The following is a 26223-nucleotide window of genomic DNA, read 5'->3' as shown; positions in this document are numbered from 1 at the left end:
TATAGCATAGGGAATATATTTGCTGTTTTGTTATAATCTATAATGGAAAAGAATCTGAAAAAGTATATATATAACTGAATAACTTTGCTGTACACCTAAAACTAACACAGTATTGTAAGTCAACTATACTTCAGTTAAAAAAAAGCAACGTGGGCTTCCCTGGTGGCACAGTTGTTGAGAGTCCGCCTGCTGATGCAGGGTACACGGGTTCGTGCCCTGATCTGGGAAGATCCCACATGCCACGGAGCGGCTGGGCCCGTGAGCCATGGTCGCTGAGCCTGTGCGTCCGGAGCCTGTGCTCCATAATGAGAGAGGCCACAGCAGTGAGAGGCCCGCATACCGCAAAAAAAAAAAAAAAGCAACGTGAGATCAATTATTACATAAAGCACTTGACGTGAAATCACTGTGTCTGAGTTCAGACGTTAAATATCAGGTATATGCTCCATGTGAGCACTGGATGGTGCTATTTTCTTATTTTAGAAATTTGAGAAATTACTGTTTGTATTAAAACAACCTGAGTATTAATCAAATAGCAGTACATGATAATATTTGTTACTAATCTATATCATAAGTGTTTAAGAGTCTAGGAGTTTAATATAAAGGCGTAATGAACAGTTTATATTTCTATTATTCTAAAGTTTTAGCTATTATAGGATCCTTAATTCCTTTTTATCTTAGGAAATGAGAGTTTTATTTACAAGAAAATTTTGTTTAGGAGATAATATCATTGAACTTGGTATCAAAAGTCATAATGGGATATTTTGTAATGTCCCAGGGTGAACTCTAAAATCCTTGTTATTTTTTTCTGTAGATCACAGTGATGTTAGGAAGAATATAACTAAACAAAGGTAACAGAGAAGAAGTATTCAAATAATATAACTGCTAAGTGGAAGTCTTAAATGAGAGCTCATCAACTTAGCAGATAAATTATTTTATAATACACAATAAAATTTAAAAATTATTTAAAAGTAATTTGTTAAGATCAGACTTTGATTATTTTATATTTATTTTATTCATAAAGTTTACATTATATTTATTTCTCCTTTCATTTGTTTTATAGGTGTTTGTGAGTTGCAATTTTTGTGGAAAGTCTATCTCCTACAGCTGCTCAACTGTGCCCCATCAGGGCAGAGGTTTTAGTCAGTATGGTGTCAGTGGCTCACCAACAAAATCTAAAGTCACAAGTTGCCCTGGCTGTCGAAAACCCCTTCCTCGATGTGCACTTTGCCTCATCAATATGGGAACACCTGTTTCTAGTTGTCCTGGTATGACATAATTCTACAGTATACTTTTTGGAGCTGAAATTGTTTCTACATAATTGATTTAATGTTGTAAATAAAAGACATACCCGCTTGAGTTTATATTATTTCTAAGAGCAAGCCACTTTGCTGGCTTGAAGGTTTTTGTGTTCTCTATGAAATCTGTACATTAAAAGTAAAATCTATATCCATGATATCTCAGGTAATCTCACAGATGCTTGCCAATTTAACATTCGTGAGAAGAGCTTAAATATTAAATAATCTTATAACATTTTCTTACCACTTTTTCTAAGAGGAGCTCCCTCAAATTTTATGTTTAAAAGTCACTGTGGCCCGATCTAGTAACAAATACTTTGTGTGCATAAAGAATTTTTGATAGTCTCAAAGCACTCTGACATTTTCTCTTATTTCATGTTCAAAATCTACCTGTGAAAATATGTAGAGAATGTATTAACCTAGAAGTCAGATCCCTTTACTTCTAAGTTTTGGTGTTGGCTTCTGCTATATTTGTCAGCTACCTAGTAAATATATATACTTTTTTAATGGTTAGAAATATTAACATTGTTTACTGCTTAAAGTAAACATATAGAGAAAATTTTTGAGAACAGTAGATAATTGAATATAATGTACCTAGTGGCTAGAAACATTTCAGCTATTTATATAACTTGAAAATGATGCTATAGCAAAAAATTTAATGAAAAACATTTGAATATCTGGCATACTGGTAAATGAATAAGGAATAAAGAACTGAGTATAGTATTAGAATGCCTGTTGTAGTTCTGGCTCTGTGACATTTAGTCGGTGACCTTGAGAGTCACTTTAACACTCTTACATATGAGGTGTTGGACTGGGAGATCCCTTCTAGTTGTGAAATTCTGGAATTCTGTTCTGTAGCTGGTTCTTGTAAATAGTCTGTTTTATTGTTACATTAACATCTGTGAAAGAGATTTGCTAGTATCATTAAGTTATTTTTCAACATAGTGCCTTTTTTTTAACAAATGCAATATGTGATATTTTCAAATGCACATGTTAGTTTTTTTTTTTTTTTTTGCACATGTTAGTTTTGACTTAAGCTTTAATCAAGGCTTTTCATTTTTAACATTGCATGTTGATCACTTTTTTTACGTCCTTGATACAAATAAATAGAAAATAACAATTGGGAATAAAAATCTACTACAATGAAAGAACAAGGAGGCAAAATATAGCGTAAATAAGTTCTATGTGAACTGAGATACATAGAAATAGTTCAACTTAATATGTCTTTTGGACCATAAGCCTCAGGAAGCTGTAATGGCTAGAGTGCTGTTTCTTTTTGCTAGATACTAGCTTTTCAGTTTTTTCTATTTTTGAAATAGGTAAGAAAAGATAAAAGCAATTTTCTGGAATTTGAAGAAAATTAAATCATAAAACATTTTAAGTTCTCTGTTACAGAGACTGTTAATTTAACGAATATTCAACACCCAGGTTTATCAAGTCTTAACATTTTCTCATATTTGCTTCAAAAATTTTTTTCTAAATTTGCTTCAGAAATAATTTCTTTATATAGATTTGAGTACATGTTTAATGCACTAAGTTAAGGCTGATGTGCTAGGATGACTCAAAGATCCTCGTGGAGCTTATGGTATATAATGAGCATGGATAGCTAATGTAAAATAAGAAATTATATGTTCTAGAAAATAAATACTAGTCCAGAATCTTTTATGTGTCATTTCAAAATCTCTAAAGATCTGAAAAGCCAAAAAAATTTTTTTTAATGAATTTACAATAATCTCATTTGGCAAAAGAAAAAAATCTGTTCAGAATTGACGTGAAGTTATTAAAGTTTTTATTTCTCTTGTTTATTTGTGAACATTCATATGTTTCACTGCAGAAATGCTAATGTGTTTAATTACAAGATGGTACCTCAGACTTTTCCTGGAGGTGTTATATAATATTTGCTCATTATTTTCCTAACATCCCCAAAGATTCCAAATTCTGAAATGCATTTAGCTCTCTGAGGTGAATAAGGGATATTATATAAAGAAAATGTTAGGAATTTTGAAAGAGGGTAACATTGCTTCTATCTGAAGCATGTCTGAAAAACCTCAAAAAGAAGATGCCATTTAAGTTGGTCCTCTAAAGTCTGATAGATTTAAATATGTGAAGATTTTAGGGAAGCCTATCCAGGTTGTAGGCAAAGAGTACAAAGCATGAACTAAGGTAAAGAGATTAGTGAAGTTGATAAGTACAGAGAGTGTATGGGAACTACCAAGTGCATCAGTGTGACAGAGCCTAGGAAACAGTGTAAGAAAATTAGGGGAGCCTGAATCTGATCTTTAAAGGCATTACTGAGCTGAGTTAATTACAAAGTAATAAGCATTTTCTTTTTTTATTCTGTAAAATCAGAAAAATCTGAGTTCCAGAATAAAATAGGACCTGATAGAAATCAAATGTTGGCTCATGGCAGTTTAAAGATTTAGGTATACAAACCTCTGTGTTGCTTTGCCTGCAATTAGAGATGGCATCCATCCATCATGCTTTGTGATCCAAATGGCCAGAATTTCCATAAGCTTATTTAACTGAGGGTTACAAATTTTTACAGTCACTTGTGCTTTGAGGATTGGAACTCTACTGAAACTGTCTCACTGAGTTTATAGTTATAATGTTTATGTTATAAACAGTAATATTTAGCATTAAAAATTATAAACGTTATTCAACAGTGTTTGTTTCGTAGCTGTTTTCCTAAGTGCTAGAAATGTTACAGTGAACAAAACAGATAAAAATCGCTGTCCTTACAGAGCTTAACTTCTAGGTATGATAGATTTTTAAAAGTTAGATTATATATTCGTTTCTTTCTTACTCTTCTTTTTTTTATTATTATTGTTGTTGTTAGTGCCTAAGTGAAACTTTAGTTACCCTCAACTATTCTATAGCACTTTTCATAATTCACTATAAATCTTTTGAATTTAAAAGCTATTTGATCTTAAAATGCCTTCTCACATGGTAGTGAGGTAGAGCTGTTATTTTCAGCTTCATCAGAAACATAAGGATTAATTTGTTCTGGACTCAGTCTGTTTTCTCTTTGTATTCGAAGTTACAAAAACAAAGTGAAAATCACTAATGAGAACTATACACAAAGGTATAAAATACCTTATATTTAAAAGGTCTGTATTTCCTTTTTCTCTTCTCTCTTTTTCTCTCTTTCATTATTAATTGTCTTTATGAAACTTTTAGGAAGAATTTCAGTGTGTGTACCTCTTAAATTCTTGAACCACCTTCACATCCTTTCATCTCCATACCATTAGCAAAAAGAGATGGGTATTTTAAATAATTGTTTACAAGACAATTGTGGTCATTACAGTGTGACCAGCAATGGCCCAGGTGAAATTTTGAACATAGCATTATGTCTTAATAGGTACACAGTTGCTTAATTAAACTTAATATTTTTACTTACTCATTTTTCTATTCTTGTCTCTAATTATATATGATCTTAAAATAATTTGATTTGCTGTTTTAGAACAAAATAAAACATATTAAGGTGGCCAAAATTAATAGAATGAGCATTTTTCAAGCACTAAAAGTTATGTAAATTTGTGTGTAGTTGTACATGTGTAAATGTACATGTGTAGTAACACATTTTTCTTCAAGTTTTTGTGAATAAGAGATGTATAGTAATGTACTATACATGTACATCATGTACAATGATAAATCAATCATCAGTGAGTCTTTTACTCTGCTTTAAGATAGCATTGTCTATACTAGTGCCTTAGATTGTTTCTCCCTACTTCATACCACCTCTTTGGGCTCTTCCCAAAGGTCATTACTGTCCTAAATTGTGTGTTAGTTTAGTCTCTTGCTTGTCTGTATAGTTTTTTTTACACGTTTACTGTCGTCTGTATTTTAAATTCTATGTAAATGAGTCATACACATATGTCCTTCAACAAGCCTTTTTTGCTCAACATTGGAGTTGGGGTTTTTTCTTCTTTTTTTTAGTTTCAATTATGCTGATTAATGTAGTGGTCATTTATTCCTTTTTTAAATTACTGCTTTGTATTCCATTTATGACTACACAAATTTTTCTATTCTACTATTGATGGACACTTGGTTTCCAGATTTTTACTGTTATGAACAGTGCTGCTATGAACATTCCTACATACGTCTCCTTTTACCATACACAGAAGTTTCTCCAGTGCATTTTCCTAGAAGTAGAATTGCTAAATCATACTATTTGGTAATGTTTTACTTAGGATTTTATGTCTGTTCAGGAGGAAAATTGGCCTATAATCTTTCTCATATTGGCTTTGTCTGATTTTGTTAGCAAAGCTGTACCCACCTCATGAAGTGCATTGGGAAATTGCCCCTATTTTCCTATTCTTTGGAAAAGTTTGTGTAGATGAAAATTCCCTGTTCTTTCAGTGTTTGGTAGAACTCACCTGTAAACTGGACTTGGTATTTTCTTTATGGGAAGTTTTTTAAACTACTGATTGTTTCTCTAAAATTGTTCATTCAGATTGCTTCTAAGTGGGTTTGATAATTTCTATTTTTCCATTTATTATTGACTATTAAAAATATAAGGAAACTGGTTATTTGGTATATTTTTCAATCTAAACTAGATTCTAGCATTAAAATTGCTGTTTCAGTATGATATGTGATTTGTATTTTGACATAATATTAGAAATACCTTTTAAGAAACTTTGAATAAAGTATTATGATATAGTTAATGAAGATCACTGTCTTTAACCCATAGGAGGCTCCAAATCAGATGAAAAAGTAGACTTGAGCAAAGACAAAAAATTAGCTCAGTTTAACAACTGGTTTACATGGTGTCACAATTGCAGACACGGTGGGCATGCTGGACACATGCTTAGTTGGTTCAGGTAATCAGCACATTCCTTCTTCTTTTAATTAATTAATTCTTTTAGCTGCATTGGGTCTCGTTGCTGTGCGCGGGCTTTCTCTAGTTGCAGCGAGCGGGAGCTACTCTTCGTTGCAGTGCAGGGGCTTCTCATTGCAGTGGCTTCTCGTTGCGGTGCGCAGGCTCTAGGGCGTGAAGGCTTCAGTAGTTGTGGCACGTGGGCTCAGTAGTTGTGGCTCGCGAGCTCAAGAGCGCAGGCTCAGTAGTTGTGGCGCACGGCTTAGTTGCTCCGCGGCATGTGGGATCTTCCCGGATCAGGGCTCAAACCTGTGTCCCCTGCATTGGCAGGTGGATTCTTAACCCCTGCGCCACCAGGGAGGTCCCCATTCTTTCTTTAATAGGCTTGGAGTTAGAGGAGATAAAGCAAATGACCTTTTAAATAGTTCAGATTTATACAGCCAAAGGATGAATTTCTTTTATACTGTCACTTAAGTTAACAAAGGTGGTGTGAACATTTCTATCACTAGCCTATGTAATCTTAAACTATAAAATTAATACTTGTGTAAGAAATTGTTTAAATACTATGTATGGGTTAAATATTTGAAAAGCATTATTTAACTTTACTTGAGGAAAGGATATATTTGCAGTTTTTTACGACTGACCGAATATCCTATCATATATAATATATAGTATGTAACTGGATTCAATGATAGAATACATGTCAAACTCCTATATTAGTTATCTCATAAATAAGTTTGTTATGTAGTAAGTATGCACTTCATACAGTGGAGACTCAAGACCATATTTAACTTTTACTTTGAGTAGTATCAGTGGCCCTGTACTCTTCAGTGCTATAACTTTTACACCCAGTTTGTCACATTGGTTTTAATTTAAACTCTGAGCACATCCCTGTCACATTCATAACTGTAAATGAGATAGCTTATTATATATTTAGAAAGTAATGCTGTTCATTTTTCAGTAACTTGCTCCCCATGTTCAGGCTAGCACTCATTTCTAGTTTAATGCTTTTAATGTTTTTTGTCTTTGGGTTTTAATTCCTGTAATTTTCAAATGACATTTGAAAAATTGCATTATAGATATCGATAGGTATATAGATAAATGTATGTATGTATGTGTAATTTAGATGTTTAACTGTGACTTGACCTATTTTTCAGGGATCATGCCGAGTGTCCTGTGTCTGCATGCACGTGTAAATGTATGCAGTTGGATACAACAGGGAATCTGGTACCTGCAGAGACTGTCCAGCCATAAAATGTTATCCCCTAAAGAGGAACCTTCAAGTGTGGAGCTTTCTGATAGATGTCCTTCATAGCTCAGAAACATACCTCAGAACAAGTCACTCATGACTTTCCTGTAATGGGAAAATAAATCATTCTATCAAATCACCAATTTGATGTTTGAGTGATTTTGATGTACTTCACAGAGACAAATGCTGCTGAAATGAACAGAGTGTGGGCATGAATTCTGTTCAGTAGGTTGGAAAAGTTCATTTTGGAAAGAACTTTTTAGGGTTTTGTTGAAATTATGAACACTGTGCAAACAGAGTTTCTGGAGTGACCAAGAACAGACCTTGGAACCATACTTTTTATGTTGCAATTGGTTATCTTTCAGTAAAATCTGTACACTTTTAAAATAGAATAATATGCCCAATTCAGTGATTCAGACCGTAGTTTAAGCTTACTCATGCTTAGATTCCTTCCAGATTAAATTTAAATTGTGGATTTTTACTTTTAGAATTAGAAAGCCCCCTACCCTACACTGGAGAATTATTTATCAAGGTATGATTGATATATATTTTTTTAAGGAGTCTCTTCTCTCATACACTTTCATTTTAAGATAAGAAATCTTTTGGCACAGACATTTATTGTCTTCCAAAGAAAAGTCAAAATTAAGAATGTATCTTACAACTTTTTCTCTTCTGAGGAGAAAAATATGCACCATTTCAAGGAAACGTATAAAATTTTCCTTTTCAATCTTTTGCTTTCCAATGTCCTTATTTGTCTTCAAAGATTTCTGTCCTTGTTAATTTATCATCTTATGCTCATCATCTGGAAGCATTTGGCTGAATACAAAGTGTATACAAGTCTATATGTGACCAACCATTCAGCATAATCTACGTCACTATGTCCTACTGTCGGATTTCCTCTTGCAGAATATCCTGTTTTTTCTAAGGTAGACTTTGAGATGTTGGGGAAACCAGAGTCACTTTGGAGATAATTTCACCTTTAATGTAAGTTTCTTAAAGTAAGTATATTTGGGCCAATTTAGGGACTTTATTTTCAAATTTTATTTTTTCCCTTTTCACAGCTAGATAGTTGGAAGAGAAATACAAAGGATTTGTAGCATCATCTGACATATGCAGAGGACTGAACTGAATTTCATAGTTGAAGTTGTACTTATAGAAAAATAAAAAGTAAGCCTAAAAATTATCTTACAGATTTTGAAGAAAGAAATATCTTAAACAAGAATTTTAGAAGCTTTCACGTTAGCAGTTTTACCTGGTGAAACTAAGATCTGTTAGATTAATTTGAGGTATGACTTAAATCCTGAACAAAGGTGGATTAAATTTATTTTTTACTTTGAGATCTATTACAAAAGTCTCTTTTCTAGGAAAACATTGCATATCTACTCTAAACATCTCATCTAGATGACAATCTTTTGTTTAAAAGAAAGAACTGGGAATAGTTACAATCTTTTTTTTTTTTTTTAAACAAAGATTGTTATTAAGGGGACTTTTTCCAGTCTTCTAAGTAAATCTTACTGATTTCATTTTACTAAAACATAACCTTTACGTTTAAAGTTGCTTCAGTTGAAGTGTTTCTTTCAAATTTGCTCTGTCCAAAATATGAAAAGTCAGCTTTAGTGTCAAACTGTTATATACATTTTCATTTCTCCTTAGCTAAAGTAAGGTAAATTTTTGAATTGATGTTTAGAATAGGGTTATATCTAAAATACTTATAATTTTTGGAAGTACAATATAAGACATAAGCATAAAGTCTATTATATAATCTGCTTGTAATCACAGGATGACATTTTTAAGAATAACTTTATGCCTGTGTCAGCCTTCTTATATTTTCTGTGAAACCCAAATAGTCATATAAGATGTCTATTATGCTTGTTTTGCATTTTATTGTATGTGGAACATGAAAATAGACTAATTTTTTCATTTTTATTACTTGGTCACTAATATTTGGGTTTATAAAACTCAACGAGATATTTTACCTAAACATGTTCAATAGAAGTGTTTAATAAAAGTGTTTTATTATTTTTTTAAATTGAATAAAAATGGATTGAAGTCAACATGTCTAATCTAGAAATTATCTATGACCACTCTGCAAATAATCCAATAAAATAATAAAATAGTAGTTATTTTGATGGCAAATTTGATTCTTAGTCTTAGAAGTAACTTTTTTGTAGACTCTGTTTTTCAGCTTTCCAGAATGGTTATTATTCATTAAAATGGTATATTTAAAAAGTATCTTTCCATTGTCAGTGCTACACCCAGTAAGTATTAGAGTGAGAAACAAATAGTCCTGCATTTAATTGCATGGCTGGATGTAATTTCAGTCACTTATTTGACTGCAGATATTCAAAGTATGGGTTTTGAAATTTAAATTATAATCCTAGTCCCAGTATCTTGGCCAATTGGCTTGACCTTTTTGAGCTTCAATTTCCTAATATGTTAAAAGGTATAGAAATTCCTACCTCATAGGGTGATTGGGCGTGTTAGGTGATGAAATAAACATGAAGTGTTATATCCGTCGCATAATGCTCTGTAAAAGGTAGTGCTTAACAGTCATTGTTACCTAATCTTTATTGGTTACTCATGTGTCAGCACTTTTTAATTGAATATGGTATAATTTAAACAAAGTATGTACATTTGTCTCAGTAGTGAAAATTTCCCAAATCTGGATAAATTATGGCATTTTCTTTTGAGATAGAACTTAGCTACTTTTGTTTATCCTGTATTTAGAATATTACTTTCTGCTGTATGAAGAAGTCCTCTGAACAACCACCTAGGATTTTAATGTGATACAAGAGTGAACCCAGGGATGAAAATTAAAATTTTGGTAAATCTGGACAGTTGACCAGTAACCATTGAAAACTTGAACTTTTCATATCTATATTCAGCTCTTAAGTCCTGGCCTTCATAGGAGAAAATATCCAGTATTTTCCCAGTAAAATTCTTCCTTTTCTGCCATTCTGTTACACTTGATGTTCATTTAAGTAAAAATGTTGGGGGGATGGTGATAATAAAAAAGGAAGTACACTGTGAGGTTTGTTCTCGTTCGGGATAGCTGTAGTTAAGACAAGTGGGCACTAAGTAGTTGTACACGTCTAACATCTGCTCAGAGGTGTCAGAGAGAGGGGAGAGGCATTTTAGGTGTTAGTTCAACATCCTTGTATAGAGGGCCTGTGACCCCCATGGCCATGGCAGAGATGGGGCTAGCTGGACAACTGCTCATCTAGCCACTACTCTCCCATTACATCATCTGCCTATTCTTCCCTCCTTGAAAATTTTGTAGGTTTCTTTACTTATTATAGAAAGCACTTTATGAAAATATTAATCTTTATAAAGTATTAATTTTTTACTAGAGTATATAGACAGAAGGAAAGTTCCCGAAATGTTTTTAAAAGATAGTGTAATCCAGGTATCAGATTAACATAGATTGCCAAAACAAAGAACTGATTTCATTTAGGAATATTCATGATAAATTCATAAGTAAAGTCAATATCTAATCCAACAGTATATTACTGAGAACAGTAGTTACTGTTGGTGCTTATTATTTGCCAGGTACCATGCACATTATCCTGTTGAATCCTCACTGTAGCCCTGTGAGGCAGATACACTATTACTGCTCCCATTCTATACATGCTGCAATTAAGGCATAGGGACATTAGGTCACTTGTCCTAGGTTATACAGCTAATAAATAGCAGAGCCAACTTAGACTCCAGTAGTCTGACTTCCCAATCTGTACTTTTAATTACTGTTTTATACTTCCACATCCTACTTTATGGACTGTGTATAGGAGAATAATTCACTATGACAATTGAGGGTTTATTATATTTAGTATTAATACACCAAAAGAGAAAAAAACATGTCAGTGGCTCTTTGGATGTAAAAAGCAGTTGATAAAATCCAAAAATTGATTCCTGATTTGTTCTTTAGATTTAGTTTTTATCATAAAAAGGAAATGTTTTTCCTTCATTTTTTTCCCCTTCTATTTTACTGTCTGTCTCAAACAGCCAGCATCAACGCAGTGGGGAAATAATAGGAATAAAACAAGGATCAAGTGGTTACCATTGGTTCTGCACATAGCAGTGCAGAAGAGGAAAGTGGAGGGAGGCACACCCTTGCTTCTCTTCCAAGTCTTTAAAGTTTGGTATGGCAAAAATACCATGAAGAGTTAAAAGGCAAGCAAACTGGTAAGCTACAACATGCATACAAATTTAATACCCTTAATTCACAAAGAACGTTCTGAAACCCATAAGGAAAAGACACAACCAATGGATAATATTGATCAAGGACTTGTACAGCCAAAATAAAATGGCCAACAAACATAAATAAATGTTAAATTGGTAATAAAGTAATGCTGATTAAAATGACAGCAGGATACTGTTCACTTGCCTGTGTAAATTAAAAGGAATAATATGTATTTTCATGGATATGGGAAAGGAACATTCTCAAATAACAACTTGTGAGAGTGTTATTAGTACAAGTGTTCCTGAGGACAGTGAGTAATATGTATCAAAAGCCTTAAAAAGCTTCATACCCTTTGACATAGTATATTGGAAATATTTTCTGAGGGATTAATTGGATAAGTACACAAAGGTGTATGTTTCTATGAAATGGTTATCACAGTATTTTTTATAATAACTTGGAAGCCTAAATGTTCAATAATAAGAGTAAAGAAATTGTCACATACATACAATGGAATACTAACTATTCAAATAGTATGGGTGTTTTTATTGACAAAGGACGATTCATGATATATTTATAAATGGAGGGAAAGGCAAGTTATAGGATAGTATATATAGAATATATTTGTATGGAACACTATTGGAGAATATAAAATTTTAACAGTGGCCATCTTTCAAGAATAGAATTTTTTTTTAAATTTATTTATTTATTTATGGCTGTGTTGGGTCTTCGTTTCTGTGCGAGGGCTTTCTCTAGTTGCGGCAAGTGGGGGCCACTCTTAATCGCGGTGCGCGGGCCTCTCAGTATCACGGCCTCTCTTGTTGCGGAGCACAGGCTCCAGACGCGCAGGCTCAGTAATTGTGGCTCACGGGCCTAGTTGCTCCACGGCATGGGGGATCTTCCCAGACCAGGGCTCGAACCCGTGTCCCCTGCATTGGCAGGCAGATTCTCAACCACTGCGCCACCAGGGAAGCCCAAGAATAGAATTTTAAGTGGCATTTTTCTTATCTGCATCTTCTAGTTTTTCTACAATAATGATGAATGTATAAATAAATGAATATGCATATCACACACACGTTAGTGGCTTTTATAAAAGTTACCCATGACCTGTTATCTTGTTCTTACCATAATGAACAATCAAATAATTATGAGGTGAAGAAACTTGCTATAAGGTATTATGAAAATTATTACTGAGATTTAATTATTTGGAAAGCATTTTTCTAGATTTCATATTCTACAGTAATATATAAGAATAATAAACAGATGTGGTTCTTTCTCTTAATTGTCTCTTTTGTCATATTTGGAAACAGTGCATTTTGTTCTCCATTTAACACATTGGGAAATGGATCTATAAAATAGTTCTGATATTCCTGAGGTAGTATTACATAATTAATGACTTTGTTTCAATCTTCTCTCTCCTAGATGTTCTTCAGGATATTTTCTGACTCCTCTGTTTTGGCTCTGGGCCTGTGGCAGGACACCTGTCCTCTGTGTTTAGAATTTAGTTAATTATTGTCCAATGCAGTGTAGAGTGCATTTTACTCAACTCATTTCCAATAATTTAACAAGCTACTTATGTTTAAGTGATGAATTCTGAACATGCCTGCATGTCCATGCTTCCATCAAAGAACCAAGCATTAGCGTGCCTACATGCGCCAGACATTTAAGGTTATGATTTCAAAGGATTGATGGCACCATCTTTACCTTGGAGCAGCTGTAATATCTAATGGAAGAGGTAGACATGAACATTGTTTTCAGATTCAAATTCACTCAGATTAATATTTATAATTGCTGGAAAGAGTATCATTATAGCATCTTGTCTCTTTCTGCAGCCAAAAAAAAAGTCAGTTTATTTTATTTAATTTTCTAATTTTGGACTTTCAAAAATTATTTTCTAATTAGAAATAATTTGAGGAAGTAGAGGTTGCCCATTACATTTTTCAGAAGTGTAATTTTCTAACAACATTGTAAAGCAACTGTACTCCAATAAAAATTAATTAAAAAAATGTAATTTTCTTACTGATCTACTGTTAATAATACAATGTTTTGAAAGGCTTTGCTAAGAAGGTAACTTTAGGATTAAAGGATAATTTATGTAATGTCAGAAATAGCAGCAATAATAGTAATTCAGTGCATACAATCCTTTCACCATTCAGTTTATGAAAAGCATGTTGCCTTAATTTCATAACTGGAAATTAAGATACAGGAATCTAATTAGTTGGGCTCTTAAAATATAAAGACAAGAGTAGTCTGGAAGAGCATTTGAAGGGATTAATGTATCATAAACTTCAAACAGGCATTTTTGTAAGAAATCATGCAAATGATTTGATCTTACATCTTTTAACTTAAAGAATATTAACTCCACTTATATGTATACATACGTATGTACATGGGGAGGGAGGGTGAGCCAGGGTGTGGGGGACGTGTATGCAAGAAAGCCTGGAGTTTGAAAGAGCAAATGTCAAAATTCATGTTTGTCCACATTTTATTATATTGCAGCCATATACTTTGCTGGTGACAGTTCAAGAAGTTGCCACTGCCAGACATGTGGTAGGTAAAACGAAATATCCTTTTTAGCATCCAGTAATCTGATAGCTGATTATAGTAAAAATTTGAATGGCACAAAGTTCCTGTGCTACATATATCAGTTATGTCAAAGAAAAAGTACTTTCCCCAGTAATTTGGAAATTTGTATTATTCATTAAGCAGGTATACTTAATATTTGTACAACTATGTGTGTGTGGCTTTATGGCACATAAATGTTCTCCAAATAGATGAAGATGTATAATTTATGGAGCAAAATACTCAGCAGCTTGATAAATGTGGGGAAGTTAATACGTTTTCTCATCTTAAATCTGACTTCCTTCCATTCCTCAAAAATAGAATGTAGGATCAGTTGTGACTCTTAGGACGAATGCACCAGTTTTTAAAGATAGATAGATTTCTGAAATACATTAAATTCTTTCTGGAAAAGTGAGTGTAACTCTAAGTGAATGGTAAGATACGGCTGGCTTCCAGAAGAGAATACTCCTCCAGTCCAGGAACATTATTTTCCACTGGAAGCATTAAACAAATTGGAGGGCTTCCCTGGTGGCGCAGTGGTTGGGAGTCCGCCTGCCGATGCGGGGGATGTGGGTTCGTGCCCCAGTCCGGGAGGATCCCGCGTGCCGCGGAGCGGCTGGGCCCGTGGGCCATGGCCGCTGGGCCTGCGCGTCCAGAGCCTGTGCTCCGTGACGGGAGAGGCCACAACGGTGAGAGGCCCACGTACCGCAAAGAAAAAAAAAAAAAAAATTGGAGATAAGCTGGGGCAGATTCTCAAGGTCATTTCTTTTGGTAACATTGTTCACCTAATTTGGTGAACAAAAATTTTTTTAAGTATTTCATTAAATTCTGTTATCTCTACAGAAAATGTATGAATTATAGAATATATCTGTTCCTTCTAGGGATCTGAGAAATTAAAAATGTATATTGTCCTCGCTGCTGATAAAACATATCCTATGGGGGGAAAATGAACCAAAAAGTTATTCAGTACCTTTCCTGGTTTGCCTCTTTTGCTTCTCAGTTCTTTAAGAGTTCACTCCCAATATGTGGAATTCTACTGATTTCTAAATAACTTCAAATATCTTATGTTAAGTTTTGAGGAGTATATATTTTCTCAAGCACAGACATCTGAGCAGAATGAGAATGGATTCTCATAGAACAAAATTGCCAAGCGTACGTGAGGGAACTGTAGGGAAAAAGAGCATAATTGTAATTTTCAGAGAAGCTTAAAAATAGCTCTACCGTTATTATGCACGAGGCCTGACAATTGATATTTCTCATTTTGACAGCATTCACCTACAGTACCCCATCAGCAACTGAACACTTTCATCTCTGGGATAAATGATTAATGAGTTGTCTATCATTTCCACTCCTTTTGTACCAAGTGGTAGAGGCTTCAGTTGATCATATTGCAGCCATCAGCATCATTACTGAAATTGATTCTGCCATGGGAGGGTTATGCTAGGACAATAGATTAGCATTTAAATAAACGAACTAATTTATGGCATTAAAAATTACATAAAATAATCCCTCTGAGTCACTCTGTCGCACCTGGTAAGGTTGTTTTGTTTTGTTTTTGCTGATTAGCTACCATCATAAAACCTTAGGTTGAGGAAAGAAGGATGGAAGGCATAGAAGTTGAGTTGTTCTTGTTTTGAGTACAACCCTCTAAGATTTCCAAACTTCCCACTCTCTTTATTAATCACTGTCATGTATATGAAATACACTTATGAAATTACACAACTTGCATGCAATGATGAACAGTAAACTTGCAAAATCATTGCCTTTAGAGAAAAAGTAAAGGGGTAAACACATTTTTGAAAGGCCAGAATTAGTCCAGAAAGGAAAGTAGTTGGAGGATTGAGATTGACAAATGATACTCAGATACAGTGAAATGAAACTTTTCTAATTTTTCAGCAAGCAGATGTGAGAATGAGGAGATAAGAACATCACAATTTAGATGTCTTGGTGATGTGGGCTGCATTTCTAAAACAGATGGTGGAGAATGAGGGTCTGCATAGGCCTAGAAAAAAGTGATAGATTGTAGTTTTGGTAAAGTGTTATACTCAAGGAAAATAACTGGAACTTAGAACTTCTATTTTAGCATCTCTTTCTGCTCCTGGGATAACTGCCTGAGAGTTGTCAATATTACTGAACTTAAACTTCCCCTCAGTTACTTTTGTGTTCCAGCATATGACTCTTTTGTCCATTCCTCTTATATTTTCCCATTTTTTCCTGTCTGCTCTCTTCTGAATTTCATGAGACCAACTGTTTAATCTACTTCTGAATTAAGACAACTACCTGAAATTATATTGGTCAAAGTGCATGTGCATTTTCTTCAGAGCTGAGACTGGTTGTACAGTGAAATGGAGCCATCATAGGTTTTTCTCAATCCAGCTGCTTCTGCCCTATATTGATTAAGATTCTTTCCAGATTCTAGTAGTGAGGCTGTGGGTGATGGCATTGTTAGTTTTCATCTTTTTTCTGGTATGTGTATATTTTAAGAAGCTAGAAGAGGCGGCTTTGAGTACTGCTAAGTAGAGGACATGTTTACCCAACAGTGATATAAATAACTGAGACTTGTATTCTGGAAAGTGGGCAGAATATGATTTCAGTAAGAGGGAACATTGTTGTGATATGGGAAAAACCAAACCAGACCAAACCAAACAAAACATGGGAATGCGAATTCTACAAGTGGCCCAATAACAAACTTCCTTTATATGTTAAAATTCCCCAATGACAAATGACTCTTTTCAGTCACAGTGAGATGAACAGGTTAGGCTAAGATGTGCTCGATCTGGAGATGAGCGAGTGACTATGCCCTTCTTTACCCTCGACACAAGTCGCTAATCAATTACGCTCTTTTTCTCAGAACCTTTTTCCGCATTGTATTGGAGGCAGCAACTACCAACTAGTCAGCATTCACCTGTTTGCCATTTTTAGCCCTAAAATTTGGTATGCCCTGACCATTTTTTACTAAAATGCGTGGGGATTAAAACTCTAACAATTCATGATTTTAAGTATTTCATGAGTCATTTTTGTCTGTATACTGAGTCTGTCTAAGTAGAAATTACCTATTTCCAAGTTGTAATATATGGTATATATAATTGTAGTATATTGTTACAATTATATATATAATACATAAATATAATACATTGTATATAAATAATATTGTATAAATGTTGTACAGTGTTTGTTATACAATATTATTTTGCGATGTATATTGTAATATGTTGTAATATATTCAAGCCTTATTTGAATAAAACTCTTATTTGCATGCCCACATGCTTATGAATGGAAATTAATAAATTTGTTTCCTAGTAACAGCAGTTTCCGTAGCCAATAAACACTTAAATATTTCTCATCAGTGCTCTAGAAGTTCTTTACTAAATAAAGCAATCTTTTTAATTTTCATCAAATAGTTTTTCTGTTTTAGCATACATCCTTTATTGAAATCTTAAAGTCTGTAATCTTCATTATATAACGTTCAGGCTATATAAGTGAGGTAACCACTTTCCTCTCTGCTGGAAGGGGGAGTGTTTTCCTGTGCCACCGTGTAATTTGCTTTGTAACAATTATTGCTATTTGTAACCAGATCTTGTGATCACAAGACACACACATGTAGCTGAATTTAGAATCTGTTGAGAACACAGAAGGCAGCATGACTGTTTCTAAATGTCATTGATTTAATGATTTTAACTCAAAAAAAATTTTAAGTTCAAATGCATCAATCCAAATAATTCATTTCTGAAATTTTTGTTATATAAATCCCTCAGTGTTCTGTTGCTGCAAATGGCTCTCTTTATGCATTACTTTATTTTCCCAAATCTCTGCAGTTTCCTAACCTCATTTCCAGTGAGACAGTTTATCAGACTACTTATCTCTAGATTCTATTTTAAAAATGATAGAAGCCAAATGTCATGGATTCCAGACTTTGTAGGGAGTCATACCTAGAAGCATATTGTAGGGGGTCATACCTAGAAGCATATTGTGCTTATAATCCTTTCTATCCCTTTGATTAAGGAATCATAGATGTATACGTAACTGGTGTCTTTTACCAATTATTGTAGATGAAATTTACAAATTTTTATTTGCCCCCTGCCCTTTTTTTAGGCCTATTTTTTCTTTAAATAAGTACTGAAGGAATCAACCTCAAATCACAGATTAAACAAAGAACTATTATTTTTGTTTAAGTTACCTTAGGTATAGTGGGGTTTTTTTTAACATCTTTATTGGAGTATAATTGATTTACAATGGTGTTTTAGTTTCTGCTTTATAACAAAGTGAATCAACTATACAAATATTCCCATATCTCCTCCCTCTTGCGTCTCCCTCCCACCCTCCTAATCCCACCCCTCTAGGTGGTCACAAAGCACCGAGCTGATCTCCCTGTGCTATGCGGCTGCTCCCCGCTAGCTATCTGTTTTACATTTGGTAGTGTGCATAAATCCATGCCACACTCTCACTTCATGCCAGCTTACCCTTCCCCCTCCCCATGTCCTCAAGTCCATTCTCTGTGTCTGCATCTTTATTCCTGTCCTGCCTCTACGTTCTTCAGAACGTTTTTTTTTTTTTTTTTAGATTTCATATATATTTGTTAGCATATGATATTTGTTTCTATCTTTCTGACTTACTTCACTCTGTATGACAGACTCTAGGTCCATCCATCTCACTACAAATAACTCAACTGCATTTCTTTTAATGGCTGAGTAATATTCCATTGTATATATGTGCCACATCTTCTTTATCCATTCATCTGTTGATGGACACTTAGGTTGCTTCCATATCTTGGCTATTGTAAATAGAGCTGCAGTGAACATTGTGGTACATGTCTGTTTTGGAATTATGGTTTTCTCAGGGTATATGCCCAGTAGTGGGATTGCTGGGTCATATGGTAGTTCTATTTGTAGTTTTTAAAGGAACCTCCATACTGTTCTGCATAGTGGTTGTATCAATTTACATAGCCACCAACAGTGCAAGAGGGTTCCCTTTGCTCCAACCCTCTCCAGCAATTAATGTTTGTAGATTTTTTTGATGATGGCCATTGTGACTGGTGTGAGGTGATACCTCATTTTAGTTTTGTTTGCATTTCTCTAATGATTAGTGATGTTGAGCATTCTTTCGTGTGTTTATTGGCAATCTGTATGTCTTCTTTGGAGAAATGTCTATTTAGATCTTCCACCCATTTTTGGATTGGGTTGTTTGTTTTTTTGCTATTGAGCAGCATAAGCTGCTTGTAAATTTTGGAGATTAATCCTTTTAATTGCTTTGACAATTAAATCCTTTAATTGTCAGTTGCTTTATTTGAAAATACTTTTTCCCATTCTGAGGGTTCTCTTTTCATCTTATTTATGGTTTCCTTTGCTGTGCAAAAGCTTTTAAGTTTCATTAGGTCCCATTTGTTTATTTTTGTTTTTATTTCCATTTCTCTAGGAGGTGGGTCAAAAAGGATCTTGCTGTGATTTATGTCATAGAGTGTTATGCCTTTGTTTTCCTCTAAGAGTTTTATAGTGTCTGGCCTTACATTTAGATCTTTGATCCATTTTGAGTTTATTTTTGTGTATGGTGTTAGGGAGGGTTCTAATTTCATTCTTTTACATGTAGCAGTCCAGTTTTCCCAGCACCAGTTTTTCAATAGGCTGTCTTTTCTCCACTGTATATTTTTGCCTCCTTTATCAAAGATAAGGTGACCATATGTGCATGGGTTTATCTTTGGGCTTTCTATCCTTTTCCATTGATCTATATTTCTGTTTTTGTGCCAGTACCATACTGTCTTTATTACTGTCACTTTGTAGTAGTCTGAAGTCAGGGAGCCTGATTCCTCCAGGTCTGTTTTTCTTTCTCAAGATTGCTTTGGCTATTCGGGGTCTTTTGTGTTTCCATACAAACTGTGAAATTTTTTGTTCTAGTTCTGTGAAAAATGCCATTGGTAGTTTGATAGGGATTGCACTGAATCTGTAGATTGCTTTGGGTAGTAGAGTCATTTTCGCAATGTTGATTCTTCCAATCCAAGAACATGGTATATCTCTCCATCTGTTTGTATCATCTTTAATTTCTTTCATCACTGTCTTCTAGTTTTCTGCATACAGGTCTTTTGTCTCCTTAGGTAGGTTTATTCCTAGGTATTTTATTCTTTTTGTTGCAATGGTAAATGGGAGTGTTTCCTTAATTTCCCTTTCAGGTTTTTCTACATTCGTGTATAGGAATGCAAGAGATTTCTGTGCATTAATTTTGTATCCTGCTACTTTACCAAATTCATTGATTAGCTCTAGTAGTTTTCTAGTGTCATCTTTAGGATTCTCTATGTATAGTATCATGTCATCTGCAAACAGTGACTGCTTTACTTCTTCTTTTCTGATTTGGTTTCCTTTTATTTCTTTTTCATCTCTGTTTGCTGTGGCTAAAACTTCCAAAACTATGTTGAATAATAATGGTGAGAGTGGGCAACCTTGTCTTGTTCCTGATCTTAGAGGAAATGGTTTCAGTTTTTCACCATTGGGAACGATATTGGCTGTGGGTTTGTCATATATGGCCTTCATTATGTTGAGGTAAGTTCCCTCTATGCCTACTTTCTGGAGGGGTTTTATCATGAATGGGTGTTGAAAGATTTTTCTGCATCTATTGAGATGATTATATGGTTTTTCTCCTTCAGTTTGTAAATATGGTTTATCACATTGATTGATTTGCATATATTGAAGAATCCTTGCATTCCTGGGATACACCCCACTTGATCCTGGTGTATGATCCTTTTAATGTGCTGTTGGATTCTGTTTGCTAGTATTTTGTTGAGGATTATTGCATCTATGTTCATCAGTGATATTGGCCTGTAGTTTTCTTTCTTTGTGACATCTTTGGTTTTGGTAGCAGGGTGTTGGCCTCGTTAAATGAGTTTGGGAGTGTTCCTCCCTCTGCTATATTTTGGAAGAGTTTGGGAAGGATAGGTGTTAACTCCTCTGTAAATGTTTGATAGAATTTGCCTGTGAAGCCATATGGTCCTGGACTTTTGTTTGTTGGAATGTTTTTAATCACATTTTCAATTTCAGTGATTGTGACTGGTCTGTTCATATTTTCTATTTCTTCCTGGTTCAGTCTCGGAAGGTTGTGCATTTCTAAGAATTTGTCCATTTCTTCCAGGTTGTCCATTTTATTGGCATGTAGTTGCTTGTAGTAATCTCTCATGATCCTTTGTATTTCTGCAGTGTCAGTTGTTACTTGTCCTTCTTCATTTCTAATTCTATTGATTTGAATCTTCTCCTTTTTTCTTCATGCGTCTGGCTGTAGGTTTATCAATTTAGCTGGTACTAAAAGTACCAGCTTTTAGTTTTATTGATCTTTGCTATTGTTTCCTTCATTTCTTTTTCATTCATTTCTGATCTGATCTTTATGATTTCTTTTCTTCTGCTAATTTTTTTGGTTTTTTTGTTCTTCTTTCTCTGATTGTTTTAGGTGTAAGGTTAGGTTGTTTATCTGAGATGTTTCTTGTTTCTTGAGGTAGGATTGTATTGCTATAAACTTCCCTCTTAGAACTGCTTTTGCTGCATCCCATAGGTTTTGAATCATTGTGTTTTCATTGTAATTTGTCTCTAGGTATTCTTTTATTTCCTCTTTGATTTCTTCAGTGATCACTTCGTTTTTAAGTAGTGTATTGTTTAGCCTCCATGTGTTTGTAGTTATTACAGATTTTTTTCCTGTAATTGATATCTAGTCTCATGGCATTGTGGTCGGAAAAGATACTTGATACGATTTCAATTTTCTTAAATTTACCAAGGCTTGATTTATGGCTCAAGATATGATCTATCCTGGAGAACGTTCCATGAGCACTTGAGAAGAAAGTGTATTCTGTTGTTTTTGGATGGAATGTCCTATAAATATCAATTAAGTCCATCTTGTTTAATGTATCATTTAAAGCTTGTGTTTCCTTATTTATTTTCATTTTGGATGATCTGTTCATTGGTGAAAAAAGGGGTATTGAAATCCCCTACTATGATTATGCTACTGTCGATTTTCCCTTTATGGCTCTTAGTATTTGCCTTATGTATTGAGGTGTTCCTATGTTGGGTGCCTAAATTTTTACAATTGTTATATCTTCTTCTTGGATCGATCCCTTGATCATTATGTAGTGTCCTTCTTGTCTCTTGTAATAGTCTTTATTTTAAAGTCTATTTTGTCTGATATGAGAATTGCTACTCCAGCTTTCTTTGGATTTCCATGTGCATGGATTATCTTTTCCATCCCCTCACTTTCATTCTGTATGTGTCCCTAGGACTGAAGTGGGTCTCCTGTAGACAGCATATATACAGGTCTTGTTTTTGTATCTATTCATCTAGTCTATGTCTTTTGGTTGAGCATTCAATCCATTTACATTTAAGGTTGTTATCGATATGTATGTTCCTATTACCATTTTCTTAATCGTTTTGGGTTTTTTATTGTAGGTCTTTTCCTTCACTTGTGTTTCCTGCCTAGAGAAGTTCCTTTAACATTTGTTGTAAAGCTGGTTTAGTGGTGCTGAATTCTGTTAGCTTTTGCTTGTCTGTAAAGGTTTTAATTTCTCCGTCGAATCTGAATGAGATCCTTGCTGGGTAGAGTAATCTTGGTTGTAGGTTTTTCCCTTTCATCCCTTTAAATATGTCCTGCCACTCCCTTCTGGCTTGCAGAGTTTCTGCTGAAAGATCAGCTGTTAACCTTATGGGGATTCCCTTGTGTGTTATTTGTTGTTTTTCCCTTGCTGTTTTTAATATGTTGTCTTTGTATTTAATTTTTGATAGTTTGTTTAATATGTGTCTTGGCATGTTTCTCCTTGGATTTATCCTGTATGGGACTCTCTGTACTTCCTGGACTTGATTGACTATTTCCTTTCCCATATTAGGGAAGTTTTCAACTATAATCTCTTCAAATATTTTCTCAGTCCCTTTCTTTTTCTCATCTTCTTCTGGGATCCCTATAATTCGAATGTTGGTGTGTTTATGTTGTCCCAGAGGTCCCTGTGACTCTCATCAACTGTTTTCATTCTCTTTTCTTTATTCTGCTCTGCAGTAGTTATTTCCACTATTTTGTCTTCCAGGTCACTTATCCGTTCTTCTGCCTCATTTATTTTGCTATTGATTCCTTCTGGAGAATTTTGAATTACATTTATTGTGTTGTTCATCATTGTTTGTTTGCTCTGTAGTTCTTCTAGGTCCTTGTTAAACGTTTCTTGTATTTTCTCCATTCTATTTCCAAGATTTTGCATCATCTTTACTATCATTACTCTGAATTCTTTTTCAGGTAGACTGCCTATTTCCTCCTCATTTGTTTGGTCTGGTGGGTTTTTACCTTCCTCCTTCATCTGCTGTATGTTTCTCTGTCTTCTCATTTTGCTTGACTTACTGTGTTTAGGATCTCCTTTTTGCAGGGTGCAGGTTCGTAGTTCCCATTGTTTTTGGTGTCTGCCCCCAGTGGGTAAGGTTGGTTCAGTGGGTTGTGTAGGCTTCCTGGTGGAGGGGACTGGTGCCTGTGTTCTGGTGGATGAGGCTGGATCTTGTCTTTCTGGTGCGCCAGACCGTGTCCGGTGATTTGTTTTGGGGTGTCTGTGACCTTATTTTGATTTTAGGCAGCCTCTCTGCTAATGGGTGGGGTTGTGTTCCTGTCTTGCTAATTATTTGCATAGGGTGTCCAGCACTGTAGCTTGCTGGTCCTTGAGTGGAGTGGGTCTTAGCGTTGAGATAGAGATCTCTGGGAGAGCTTTCATTGTTTGATATTACGTGGAGCTGGGAGGTCTCTGGTGGACCAATGTCCTGAACTCGGCTCTCCCATCTCAGAGGCACAGGCCTGACACCTGGCTGGAGCACCAAGACCCTGTCGTCCACACGGCTCAGAAGAAAAGGGAGAAAAAAAGAAAGAAGGAAAGAATGAATAAAATAAAATAAAGTTATTAACATTTTTAAAAAAGGAATTATTAAAAATAAAAAAATAAAATGTAATAAAAAAGAAAGAAGAGAGCAACCAAACCAAAAAACAAATCCACCAATGGTAACAAGTACAAAAAACTATACTAAAAAACAAACAAACATGCAAACAAAAAAACGGACAGACAGATCCCTAGGACAAATGGTAAAAGCAAAGCTATACAGACAAAATCACACAAAGAAGCACACACATACCCAGTCACAAAAAGAGAAAAAGGGAAAAAAATATGTATAAAAAAAAAGGAGGAAGAGAGCAACCAAATCAGTAAACAAATCTACCAATGATAATAAACTCTAAATACTAAATTAAGATAAACTTAAAACCAGAAACAAATTAGATGCAGAAAGCAAACCCCAGGTCTACAGCTGCTCCCAAAGTCCACTGCCTCAATTTTGGGATGATTCGTTGTTTATTCAGGTATTCCACAGATGCAGGGTACATCTAGTTGATTGTGGAGATTTAATCCACTGCTCCTGAGGCTTCTGGGAGAGATTTCCCTTTCTCTTCTTTGTTCGCACAGCTCCTGGGGTTCAGCTTTGGTTTTGGCCCCGCCTCTGGGTATAGGTTGCCTGAGGGCGTCTGTTGTTCGCTCAGACAGGATGGGGTTAAAGGAGCAGCTGATTCGGGGGCTGTGTCTCACTCAAGCCGGGGGAGGGAGGGGTACGGAGTGTGGGGCGAGCCTGCGGCCGCAGAGGCCAGCATGATGTTGCACCAGCCTGAGGCATGCTGTGTGTTCTCCCGGGGAAGTTGTCCCTGGATCCCGGGACCCTGGCAGTGGCGGGCTGCACAGGCTCCTGGGAGGGGAGGTGTGGTTAGTGACCTGTGCTTGCACACAGGCTTCCTGGTGGCTGCAGCAGCAGCCTTAGCGTCTCATGCCCATCTCTGGGGTCAGCGCTGATAGCCGTGGCTTGCGCCCGTCTCTGGAGCTCATTTACACGGTGCTCTTAATCCCCTCTCCTCGCGTGCTCGCAACCAATGGTCTCTTGCCTCTTAGGCAGTTCCAGACCTTTTCCTGGACTCCCTCCTGGCTAGCTGTGGCACACTAGCCCTCTTCAGGCTGTGTTCACGCAGCCAACCCCAGTCCTCTACCTGGGATCTGACCTCCGAAGCCCAAGCCCCAGCTCCCAGCCCCCGCCCGCCCCGGTGGATGAGCATACAAGCCTCTCGGGCTGGTGAGTGCTGGTCGGCAGCGATCTTCAGTGCGGGAATCTCTCCGCTTTGCCCTCTGCACCCCTGTTGCTGTGCTCTCCTCCGTGGCTCCGAAGCTTCCTCCCTGCCCACCCCCCTGTCTCCACCAGTGAAGGTGCTTCCTAGTGTGTGGAAACTTTTCCTTCTTCGTAGCTCCCTCCCAGAGGTGCAGGTCCCGTCTGTATTCTTTTGTCTCTGTTTTTCCTTTTTTCTTTTGCCCTACCCAGGTACGTGGAGAGTTTCTTGCCTTTGGGGAAGTCTGAGGTCTTCTAGCAGCGTTCAGTAGTTGTTCTTTATGAATTGTTCCACATATAGATGTATTTCTGATGTATTTGTGGGGAGAAAGGTGATATCCCCGTCTTACTCCTCTGCCATCTTGAAGATCTCTCTAGGTATAGTTTTTGAGTTCATATGTACTGGTAATGTATTTTCCCTGAATTGCCTAAAATATGTTCTTAATTTTGTACCTCAGATAGGTTTAAGTTATAAAATAAGGAAGAAAAGCAACATAGAACATATATTATTCATCTTGAAATGACATTTTAAAGTTTTCCTTAAGAAGGGTTAAAGCAGGATATTAATGCCAGTTTTAGCAGATTAATATTCTGGTGACAAATGATAGTAAATCAATTGAGTGTCCCATTCTACTTCCACTGGTAGCTCAAGTTTACATTTGGGAAAGTCACATTGTATGAATTTATGATGAGAAAACAGGGAAGGGATAGAAGGCTTTGCAGCTGTCTTAAATTCTTTTTTTTTTGGAAACAAGTGGGGTAGAAATATATACATATCATATCTCATACTGAGTTGTTTTCATGACTTAATCATACTGCTGAGAGTGAAGGAAATTGCCCAGTGGGTTAATTCCTCTAGGTCACTGAGTTCTAAAAGTAAAAGAAGTCTACAAATTCCCCTGCTTTGGAGGCAGTGGATTCTAATTTCTAGCTCCTCCCTTGATCCATAATATGTTCATCTGGAAGACATTTAGTCATTTCTGAGGAGATTCCAAAAT

General features: G+C 35.5%; 2 protein-coding genes across 8 annotated transcripts in view; both read left to right on the top strand.

Annotated features, from left to right (window-relative positions):
* Positions 1–11442, top strand: part of MIOS (meiosis regulator for oocyte development) — a 44848-nt gene extending 33406 nt beyond the window's left edge. For 5 of the 6 annotated variants that reach the window (XM_079932443.1, XM_079932442.1, XM_079932445.1 and 2 more), the window contains exons 10-12: positions 1061–1265; positions 5986–6115; positions 7269–9030. In XM_079932443.1, the coding sequence (XP_079788569.1) occupies positions 1061–1265; positions 5986–6115; positions 7269–7365 (432 nt within the window). In that variant the 3' untranslated portion in view covers positions 7366–9030. Of the gene's footprint in view, positions 1–1060; positions 1266–5985; positions 6116–7268; positions 9031–11362 lie in introns of those variants that run through there. The other variant, XR_013829921.1, reaches the window with a different exon arrangement.
* A 1694-nt stretch (positions 11443–13136) lies between these two features.
* UMAD1 (UBAP1-MVB12-associated (UMA) domain containing 1) overlaps positions 13137–26223 on the top strand; it is a 271483-nt gene continuing 258396 nt past the window's right edge. The window contains exons 1-2 of one of the 2 annotated variants that reach the window (XM_079932449.1): positions 13137–13272; positions 14037–14087. In XM_079932449.1, coding sequence (XP_079788575.1) covers positions 13264–13272; positions 14037–14087 — 60 coding nt within the window. In that variant the 5' untranslated portion in view covers positions 13137–13263. Of the gene's footprint in view, positions 13273–13777; positions 14088–26223 lie in introns of those variants that run through there. The other variant, XM_079932448.1, reaches the window with a different exon arrangement.

The sequence above is a fragment of the Stenella coeruleoalba genome (genome assembly GCF_951394435.1).
Source record: "Stenella coeruleoalba genome assembly, chromosome: 9".
Classification (NCBI taxonomy): domain Eukaryota; kingdom Metazoa; phylum Chordata; class Mammalia; order Artiodactyla; family Delphinidae; genus Stenella; species Stenella coeruleoalba.
Note: the sequence above shows the minus strand (reverse complement) of the source record. Positions and strands in the feature narration are given on the sequence as shown.